At 49.4% G+C, this 11,454-nt stretch overlaps 1 protein-coding gene across 8 annotated transcripts in view; it reads right to left on the bottom strand.

Moving 5' to 3' along the window:
* pleca (plectin a) overlaps positions 1–11,454 on the bottom strand; it is a 101,909-nt gene that overhangs the window by 71,477 nt on the left and 18,978 nt on the right. For 2 of the 8 annotated variants that reach the window (XM_030346870.1, XM_030346869.1), the window contains exon 1: positions 7,777–8,077. The exons of the other annotated variants lie outside the window; for them this stretch is intronic. In XM_030346870.1, coding sequence (XP_030202730.1) covers positions 7,777–7,822 — 46 coding nt within the window. In that variant the 5' untranslated portion in view covers positions 7,823–8,077. Of the gene's footprint in view, positions 1–7,776; positions 8,078–11,454 lie in introns of those variants that run through there. 8 annotated transcript variants of the gene reach the window in all.

Here is an 11,454-nt window from a genome sequence, read left to right on the forward strand (position 1 = left end):
TGTGTGTGTGTGTATGTGTGTTTGTGTGTGCCATGCATGTAACTGTGTGTTACTGTGTGTAAGTGCGTGTGCATGTAAGTGTGTGTGTGTGTGTGTGTGTGAGAGTAGGACCCATTAGCGAGGTCATATACAACACTCTGCTCTCCTCTTAATCCCCGCGGTGACCGTTTCAGGGCTTCGCTTTAAAGGACCCCTTCACTGGCACATTGTTCCTTTATTCTATCACTAGCACACACACACACACACACACACACACACACACACACACACACACACACACACACATACACACACACACACACACACACACACACACACACACACACACACACACACACACACACACGCACACGCACACGCACACAAACACACAAACGGGCACACGACTTATAATTGACTTATAATTAAGTCATTAAGCAGATTCTCTTATCCGAAGCTGGTGTAGTGAAGCCAGATAAACAAATGAACAGGTAGGGCTCACAGGTCATCTACTCGAGGATGATACAGTATGCTGCGCACATTTGGGACTCGAACCCAGACAAGCTTTTGGCAAGAAGTTAAACCCCCCCAGGCCTCTAGACTATCATGCCCATTATACACACTAACAAACACACACGCAGTATTCAGTGAAAAGCCTCGTCTTTCTTCACATCCACCATGGGTATGGTGAGTCACCCTCACCATCCTGGGGGGGGGGGTACAGCGGACCAAGGCGCCTCGCTGGCTACTGTGGGGTGTGTGTGTGTGACTGTGTGTGTGTGTGTGTGTCTGTGTCTTTGATTGTGTGTGTTTGTGTGTTGCGTGCTATCGTGTGTGTTTGTGTGTGTGTGTGTGTACGTGTGTGTACGTGTGTGTACGTGCCTGCCTGTGTGCGGGTCCGTGTGAGTGTGTTTGAGTGTGTGTGTATGTGTGTATGTGTGTGTGTGTGTGTGTGTGTGTGTGTGTGTGTGTGTGTGTGTATGTGTGTGAGTATGTGTGTGTGTATGTGCGTGAGTATGTGTGTGTGTGTGTGTGAGGGCCCTCTCTCCTGGCAGACCTCCCATGCAGGCTCGTTCTGGCCGTGGTACAGCAGGGAGATCCAACTCACAATTACAGCCCAAAGTCAAACCTCAGCAGAAAGAGGAAAGAGTGGAATAGTGGATGTTTTTTGGACAGGACGGCCAGAACTCAAATCAAACATACCCTGAGAGTTCCCTGGTTCAGTACGTCTGTAAGAGAGGCGCAGTCTCGTGGTTTTATGAGGCTCTCTCAGCGTGAGAAAAGGCGTGAGTATGTGAGATGACGTTGAAGTATGACTCGAAGAAATATCTTCAGTTACACACACACACACACACACACACACGCACACACACACACACACACACAAGTGAGCTATCACAGAGGACACGAGAAGTCCTCCCGCCCAATGCTGTAGCGGCATGTCAACACCGTCAGGTATTGTTGTTGTTGTTGAGTGCAGGTTACCATCGGGACTTGCCTGTTCACCAGGTGTGCATGACCCTCCCCACACACAACTGAAACACCCAGACGGGAAGCCTTACCTAGAGGAGACGAAGACACAAGAACACACGAGATAACGGCGTTAGCATGCTAGGGAGACACAACAGTCAAGAGAATCTCCTCATCTCAGGGGTCATGTGCCAACTTCATTGTTGAAGACACAGTAAGGTGTGGCCAGGCTAGACTGTGAAGTATTTCAGGTATGAATTGCGACCGGTAGAAGGTGACATTGTTGTTGTTGTTACACTATACCCTGCTGTCTGGCACAGCGCAACGCACCGGCCACACCCGTCTGTGTGCGACTGACGTTTTGAAACCTTTGTTTTCATCCAAGGTGCTTCCTACACAGTCTATTAGTTAACAATGTGCTACAGAATCAGGACAATCTTAATCAATCAAACAGTGCCTTGTGTTGGCTATCTGACTCAGAAACACAAGCCTACACAATTACAATTAGGGCATTTACATCGACTTACATCGGTTAATGCACACATTGACACACTGACGGCAGAGTCAACCATGCAAGGCGACAGCCAGCTCGTCAGGAGCAGTCAGGGTTAAGTGTCTTGCTCAGGGACACATCAACACTCAGCTAGGAGGAGCTGGGGATCTAACTAGTAACCTTTCGGTTACGAGTCAACTGCTCTACCTCCTGAGCTAAGCCGACCCCACGAACCAATAAAAAAAATATAAAAGATTTTCAAAATGGCAAAGTCATTGGAAAAGGGCTGTTTCTTTCCAAACTTTCAGTCCGAGTTCTCGTAAAGCCTCACCCCTTTGTTGGCAAAAGAAAGTTTGGCCCAAAACAATTAATCTGAGGGGGTCGGTAGCTGTAGAAACAGCGACCCCTATTGTCATTTAAAAAAAAAGCTCAGATCAAAACTCAGTCCCTCAACTAGACTCTCTCAAAGTATCCCAGAAGCCTGTTTCCACTTGAACCCATCCTGTCTGCCCCAGACAAAACACAGCGCAAAGAGCAGACATACACCACATCTAGGAGAAAACAATAGCGGATGTGTTGTTTTACACTTGTAAACGACAGGATCCAGGGGGCTTGAATTTGATTATGTAATGAGATCAGCGAGGCTGGAGGTCCACAGCTCTGGACCGGGTCCACGCGTCTGGACCAGGTCCAGGAGTCGTCGTCAGGAGAGTGGAGCTGACAAACGTAATGCTCACTGATTCCTACTGACGGCGAGCTAATGGGGACCAGACGCCCTCCAGACTGAGTTATACACTCAAACAAGTGAGGGTTATTCTCGCTGCTTGGGTTATTCTGCCTTGGCCCCGGGTGGAAGACGGAAAGCGTCAGGCAGACAGACTCACACAGACACCACCACACACACAGACACAGGCACGATGACTCAACGCACAGGAAGCAAAAGCCCATTTAAAAAGCTCTTAAATCGTCAATAAAACGTTTTGTGGAGGAGCTAGACCCACCACTAGTGGTCGGTATTAAACGCAGAAATGTTCACTACAGTTTGACACTACAGTCATGGCTTTCCACGGAAGGGCAGAGAGAGGGGAGAGGAATCTAAAAGATGTGACTTCATCCAGCAAAGATTAAGTCTTCAAAGCACCTGAACGCCCACTAGCTCTTTGCTACAAAGGTAGCATTGTCATAGGTAGTAGTAATTAACACGACTACTCTGGCGATGAGTCAATGCAGAGCAAGGGAGTCACCGAAATCCAACTGTTAAACCCAAGGGGGAGGGGCTTAAATATGAATATTCATGTTTAAAGATATCCCCTGGGAGAGTGTGTGGAGATGGCTGGTTTAACCTGTTCAAACAGCGTGTAACAGGTGTGCAGCCCCACCCAGCCGGGTCCAATCAGACTACAGGCCAGATGAGGCTGCTTCATCAGCCATCCTCCAGACACACCCCCACAGCCCCACCGCAAACATGGCATCTGCAGGGTATAATCGAAACGTTGTTGAATTATACTGCAGTAGTAATTAGTGAAGTTGATTAAGTGCTCGTCTTAAAGCTTTTCATTTAAGATTTAATTTGAGTAGGTTTGCATGTATTAAAGAGTATTTGAAAAAAAAAAAAGGTGATTGCTTGCACACAGACGCGTGCGCCAGCTAGCACACACACATGCACGCGTACACACACATGCACACACGCGCGCGCACACACACACACACACACACACACACACACACACACACACACACACACACACACACACACACAGCGCATTGGGGAGAGAGTCAACGTGCTGTATCGTCTGTTTGCACAGGAAGGGGCAACAAGGGAGCACAGCGCATCAGTTATGATCAGTTATGATAAGATATCATGCATTATGTATCTCAGTCATTCTCAAAAATTCTAATTCTACGACCACTACTACTAGACGTGTTATCCTAATCGTTATGGACAGTCTGGCGTAGAACCGCTAGAATGTAATCTGTGATTTAAGGTTGCCTTTTGAATATCTGGCAGGGGACAACGGATGTAAACAAGCCTCTTAGGCTAACTCTGGCTCACTTACAGTTTGACTGTTGATTAGTGTGCAATGTCCCCGAAATAAACCAATAAATAAATAAATGAGGAAGCGAATCAGGGAACTGTGCCCGGGTGCCTTTGAGGATCCAGTCCGTCCCAGGATATCAGCTACAGGGTGTGGTCACTACCTCAGTGTTCAGGAGCCCGTCCAGGTCTGGACCCCCCCTAGCCTGACTAACCCCAGACCTCATCTCAATCTACATTGAGATGAGGTCTGGGGAACCACACAATCATTTTCTCATATTTGAGGCGTGGTTTACGATTGCCCGGAGCCGTTTATTGGGCGCTACGGATGTCTATCATATGAGTCTGTACGTCGCTCATAGCCAATCGCATCATTTATACCAGATGACGGATGTGAAGCGACAGAAATTAGACGAGGAACAGGACGATGGGTGTGTCGCATTGACGTGGTCCTCGTCTCGCCGTCCCTCCCCGTTCTGTGACTGGTTCCTTATCTCAGGCGAAAATCGGATCCATGGAATCCAGGCTGCCTAGAAGCGCCAAATGAAATTGCGCGCAAGGCAGCCTGGGTATAGCCAGGCTAGGACCCCGCCCCCCCACTCTGACCCCACAAAACCACCCTCTTCAGGGACACATTGGACCGCAGTAAAGAGAGAGCAGAACAGAGTGGAGGAATTTGACAAAAAATTGAACAACCTCAAAATATGCTCTCTCTCTCCTCCCCTAGGTTCCATGCAGAGGCAGCGGTGCCTTCAACCAGAACCGTTACACTCACAGGGCGATTCCCTCCCTCACAGCGGACACACAAACTACCCTCACAGTTGTTGCTCTTGAATCTCAAACCTCTGTGCCCGTTTGGACCCAACCTTACCCCGTACGTTCGGAATTACTTTGCACTATTTAGAATTAATTTATCATAAAGATTACTTCTTTCATTTTACCTAATTTTATCCTTTTCTACTTGTTGCACCGTAGGTCATTGATAAACACAATTTTGATCCCTCTATTTGTCTTTTTTTCTTATTTTTGGAATTTAAAATTAAGCTGACTTCGACTTTTGATGTTCATGAGGTCTGAGGTCGGGGTCAGGGAGGCTGTCCATCGCTATATCTGTTAAAGGTTCTGTTGTGGTTTCTGGAACGAAGCAGAATGTTCCAGGAGCTTCTCTCACAACAGAGGCGTGTTTACGGGCCCGTGGGGAGATAAGAGGTGAAATGTCTCTATTGAAGGTGTGGGCTTTAAAAACACCAACAGAACGCTGCCCCGGCCTGACTGATAGATGTTAGCATGATTACACTGCTTTCTATTGCTGGGAGAATACTAATACTGCCCTGACGTAGCTCAGGACTCAAAGACCACCAACATCAACAAGAGACATTTTATTCTCATGATTTGGTTTGTTTAGATTTGATTAAAGGACGGAAAGAGACGGATTGAAAGAAAGACAGAAGTAGGGTTTTTCAAGCACATATGGTGTGTGTGTGTGTGTGTGTGTGTGTGTGTGTGTGTGTGTGTGTGTGTGTGTGTGTGTGTGTGTGTGTGTGTGTGTGTGTGTGTGTGTGTGTGTGTGTGCGTGCGTGCGTGCTTGCGTGGTGCGTGTGTGAGAGAGTGTGTGTGGTGATTAATATGGAAACAAATTAACCCCCGCAACCCCCGCTCCAGCCCCTCTCCCCACCACAAGGGAATAATAAACGCCGGGAAAAATAGATCTAAAAAATCATGGTTCTCACACAGAGTGGTGCCGCCAAAGCAAAGGGTTTGTTGTGCTGGGAGTGCGTTAGGAGACGCCGCCTGGCGATGGAGAAGGATGGGAGGATAAGAGGCTGGAGGTGGGGGCCCCGCCTGCTGATGAAGGGGGCGGGGCTCTAGGGGCCAGGGGTCCGAAGACATAGAGCGATCCCAATTGGCTGGGCTCAGCGGAGCGAGGGGGTCTTTGTCCCGAGCCTATGACAACAACACCCTCAGGCCATTCTTCAGCGGCCCCCTGTAAACACCCAATAAAATACCCCCCCCCCCTGCCCCCCTGCCCCCCTCCCCATTCCATTCACAGCCAGGGACAGCCTCCAAGACCAACGTCCGAACACAACATCCTCGCCATGAGAGCTGGGGACCTCAGACGAAGCCACACACATATGGACATGCGCACACACAAACACACACACACACACACACACACACACATACAAACATGGACACACTCACACACACACACACACACACACACAAGGACAGACACACACACAAGGACACACACACACACACACACACACACACACACGTGTGCGTGTGTGTGTGGGTGTGGGTGTGGGGAAGTTACTAAAAAGTAACTGTGTGGGGAAGTTACTAAAAAGGGCGTGCCAGCTTGTTCTCCAGACTGGCATCCAGCAGCAGGCAGCTGTGAAAATAGTGGGTTTCTGATTCTTATCTTTATAAATACCACTTAGAAGAGATGTAAATAGTCATCACAGGAAGACACATTGATTGTGGCGCGTTGATGATGAGATGGAGGCTGATGTCGTCGCAGTGCCGACAGTATGATCACCGGTGAACTGAGTAGAAATTGAATGAGGTGATTAAACGTTTTCGCTGGGTGGAATGAGGCTGGGGAGTTGATCTTGAGCTTTTAACGGGGACAGCATGAGGGGAAGTTTGGATATATTCAAATGAGACACTGGTTGGTTAAGACTTGTTTCAACTGTCTAATAAACAGAGAGCAACACTGTTAAAACTGCTGAATAGGGAGGCAAAAAAACCTGTTTTGCTTATTGTTTATGTTATGTTTTCTATCTTACGTCACTTATATAGTAGCACGCAAGTACATGAAAGATGTTTGAGTTAATTTGAGGCTAGTCAAGACCAGCCACACTGTGACCCATCTCATCCATCAAGACGTATTTTTAGTTTTAAATTGAAGTAGTGACATGGCATTAATCACGTCCAAGGTTCCAACCGCATTAGGAGCAAAAATAGAAAGTGTCAGGGAACGTCGACTCAAACAGTCAAAGTGCATATTAAACACATCATCATCACAGCTGCGGTTGTCCCCGGTTACGCCTCCATCCCCGGTCCAGAGGGCTGGGCTATGCGCCTGGCCGGGTCCCATCCCCATACCGTTACCGCGGCGATGCTGCAGCCTCTCTCTCTCTCTCTCTCTCTCTGCAGATCGCAGCGCAGACGCACTGCCTCCCTGCCGCATGCAGCATCAGCAGCAGCCGCGCACATACACACACGCTCACACAAACACACACACATGCATAAAAACACATGCTTGTCGACATGACATCGGGACATATTTGCGACCTCCGAACCTGGTCCACTGACTCCAGGGCAAAATCCTGCCGTCACGCTCCGAAACAAAAACAAAAGGATTGAAGGAGCTTTAATACGTGACAAAAAACCCAGAGAGAGGGAGGGAGAGAGAGGGAGAGAGGATCAGAACGACTTTGTTTTTAAAGCACCATTGTTGTTTAGCGCTAAACTTGAACAACACGTTTACCAACGCAAGGTGCGCCTCTGGTGGCACAGCATTCTGGGTAAAATGAGCGGCAACCAAAAAGAAGATGACAACCGCATTTGGAAACAGCGGAGGTAAAAACTAAAAGGAAGAGGAGAAGAGAGGCGAGAGGAGGAGAGGAAAGGAAGTGAGATGAGAGAGGAGGAGAGGAAAGGAAGTGAGATGACAGAGGAGGGAGGCGAAGAGAGACAGGACGGGGACTGATAGTGGAATGACAGAGGAGGAGGAGGAGAGAGAGATAGTGAGAGTCGAGAGGAGGAGGAGGAGGAGGAGGAGGAGAGGTACCTTTGAGAGATGTGATCTCATGCTGTATAGAGCGCGAGCCGTCCATACTCCTGTCCGCTAACGTGAGCTAGTGTCAGTCTCAGAGCCGGCGTGCGATCGGAACCTCTCCTCTGTGTCCCGCTGGTAGGCTGCTAGGATCTGCTGCGATCTGCTCTCTCTCTCTCTCGCTCTCACACTTCTCCCGCTCCTGCTGCTGCCTTGCTCTGCCTGTGATGCCGCAACAGAAGCCAGCCACTTTGTGTGTGTGTGTGTGTGTTTCCCTCTCTCTCTCTCTCTCTCTCTCTCTCTCTCCTTTCACACACAATCTCCCTCGCTCGCTGTAAAGCAAAGGCAGTGCACCCTCCCTCCTTCCTTCCTTTCACTCCCCTTGACTCACCCCCCCCCATCCCCCCCATCCCCCCCATCCCCCCCTCAACCCCCCTCCTCCCCCCACAACCCCCCTCCTCCCCCCACAACCCCCCTCCTCCCCCCTCAACCCCCCTTCTCCCCCTGCCTGTCCCGTCTCATCCTCATGGGTTCTCACAGGGAGCTGTCTCGGCCAATCGGGGGGCAAGCCCTATCCCAGCGGCCCGCCGGTCGCTTCCCGTCAACCAATGCAGACGCTGCAGAGTCACGATGACAGATCTGATTCTTTTTTTATTCTGGTATTGATTCATTAGGGCGTGCTCGGGGAGAAGTATGCGCACCCTCTACTTCTGCAAGCCAAGGTGAAACCATGAGGTTGGTGTTTGGCCTTTTCCCAAAGCATTTCTTAAATACTTGGGAGAATTAAGCTCAGGATGGTTTAATTATTGGGGTTCGAGCGATAAATTAAATGTGCCCCGGTCTGATGTCTGGCGTCTGATGAAGAAAACAGGTCAACTGAAGCACAAGAGAATCCAGCTGTCAACCGATCATAGTTTATGGTACCACGCAATCACCCCTCCTCTTGAACTGTTCTGCTGCTGACAATGAACCTGTTCAATTACAGTCTTCTCAAGTAAATAAAAACACAGATTCCAACCAAGATCAATAAAGACACGCCTAAAGACAGTTAAGCCAGTGTGTTCTGTCACTCCTCCAGCTCCAGCTCCTCTCTGAGAGCACTATATTTTTTCTGTAAAAGAAAACAACAGAATAGTCTATTTTCTCGTGCACTCTGTGACGCAGCAGAAAGGAGCTTATTCCCCTCTGATCCAGCAGTGGGGGGACTGCTCAAATGTTCACGGAGTACTGCAGTGGGCTGTGTAGCCCGGAGAGCCGGGACTTAGATGACTCATGAACAGGATTCATGTGACGGGATTAGAAGGTTTTCAGGTGTCAGTTGACACACAAGACGCGCTAACGATACTGAGGCCGCGAGCGCTGAGCCCTCGCGTTATAAAAGATGGCAGACGAGGACCGACTGCATTTGACTCAGCAGTACGGACCAACGCTCTGTGGAGCTGGGCAAGCTGTGTGTGCATTTGTGTGAGTGCGTGCGTGCAAGCTTCTGTGGGTGCATGTGTGTGTGCCTGCGTGCGTGCGAAAGAGAGAGAGAGAGAGATGCAGATGTTTTGAATTTATGAGAATATAATTATATATATAAAAAAATATTATCAATGGACGGACAGACAGACAGACAGACAGACAGACAGACAGACAGACAGACAGACAGACAGACAGACAGACAGACAGACAGACAGACAGACAGACAGACAGACAGACAGACAGACAGACAGACAGACAGACAGACAGACAGAAAGACAGACAGACAGACAGATGGATAGATGGATAGATGGATAGATGGATAGATGGATGGATGGATGGATAGATTGGATTTCGGATGTCTTCTGTTCCACAGCTGAATCATAACTGCTGGTTATAAAACAGGTGACCACTTCCTCTCCGGTCGTCCACAGATACCACCCATCAATCACGGCGGGGCACGTAAAGAAAAGGAAGAGAGAGCAAATATGTGGACTGAAACACTATTCCCTTGGACTTCTCTTTTTTGACATCTGTACTTGGTGGCAGGTTTATTTGTAGAGTTGTGAGACATGTTAAGTTACACACAAAATATGGTTCTGAAGATGCATGGAAGTGCATCTCTTTGCCAGGCGGTGAGCATTTCACTAAACTTCACCAAATAACTGCTACCTCAACATCACGTCCAAAGCCAGTAAACGCCTCAGATTACGACGGACATGAGTGCTGTGTGGTGATCCAAAGCATTGAACCATTTCCAAGGCTAATAAGCACCTTGTTCATAGAACTGGTCATAATTCAGCTCCCTGTATAGATTACTTGGCTCGAGACATATGGCAGAACCTCTAAAAGTTCCACTGGGCTCACCATGCTAAAAACATACGCACTCTTTGGATAAAACCTCGACCGTGTATATTTATTTTTATCTTCAAAAAACAAGAGAAGAAATGTAACAAGAAGGAGCGAACGAGAAGACAAGGGATATAAAAAGCATAAAGAACATAACGTAACGCTCCTCTTTGGGGACATGTTTCACCAGCTCGCCCCCGCTACGAGACCCACGACCTCAGTCGGTCCCTCACGGAGTCCTGCTGAATTCAACAGTCTGTCTCAGGACTCCACCCGCTTTCCCACACCCATCCTTCACTCACCCCCCCCCCCTCCAGCCCCCCGTTCCTGTTCCTGTCCAAACGGCCAGCCAGTGAGTCACAGCGTGGTGGTGGTGGTGGTGGTGGTTGTGTGTGAGAAACTCTCTGTGTGTGATGGTTTGCACGTGCACCAATGCCTGCATGTGTGTCTTCCTCTGTGTGTATGTGTGTGTGCGTGTGTGTGTGCACACAAGTGTGTGTGTGTGTATGTTTGCGTGCTTCTTTTTGAACTGCAGTTCTTGACAGAAGCTGGGAAACTATCCCCTTGGGCTGGGGGGGGGGGGGGGGGGGAGGGGTAATACTGTATGCTGTAATACTGTCTGTATGGTGATCAATAGGTCGATCGATAAAGGATCCCGTTTCGAGCTACTGCAGCAGAGCAGCAGAAAGAAAAGAGAGAGGGGGGCGAGGGGAGGGAGGGAGGGAGAGAGGGAGGGAGGGAGGGAGGGAGGGAGGGAGGGAGGAGGTAGGAGGGAGAGGAGGGAGGGATGGAGGGAGGGAGGAGGTAGGTAGGGAGGAAGGAGGAGGGAGGGAGGGAGGGAGGGAGGCAGGTAGGAGAGAGGGTTGCAAGGGGGGAGGGAGGTTGGAGGGGGAGGGGGGCGAAAGGGATGGGAGGGGGAGGGGGAGGGGGAGGGAGGGCAGCGAGGGAGGGATGGAAGGAGTGGGAGGGCGAGGTGTTGACTGCTAGCACTGGTAGATTAACCCTTCAAACGTCCATAGGGCGTGGACCGGACACACACACGCCCTCCTGAGGACTCGATCGATAGTAGATGCTCAGGGATCGCGGACGACTCAGAGGGACATCGAGCCATGGGGGGGGGTCATCATAGGACAGAGTAGTAGTAGTTGGGGTCCAGTCCTCCCAGCCTACCCCCTCAAGACGCCCTAACCACTGCTGCCTCTCTGATCACATGTCTGACATTCCCAATAGTTAATATATGGATCGCTATGTTCCATAGTGATTGAAATTCTGTTGAAATCAACCCATTGACCCTCAGGCTGCTGAACGTGATGATTGTCAGCTGAGCGTCTGGATGCAGGATGTAGCTGCATTAGCTGCTGATAATGCGGATGCTAAATCCTT

This window comes from Gadus morhua, chromosome 22 (genome assembly GCF_902167405.1).
Source record: "Gadus morhua chromosome 22, gadMor3.0, whole genome shotgun sequence".
In the NCBI taxonomy this organism is placed as follows: domain Eukaryota; kingdom Metazoa; phylum Chordata; class Actinopteri; order Gadiformes; family Gadidae; genus Gadus; species Gadus morhua.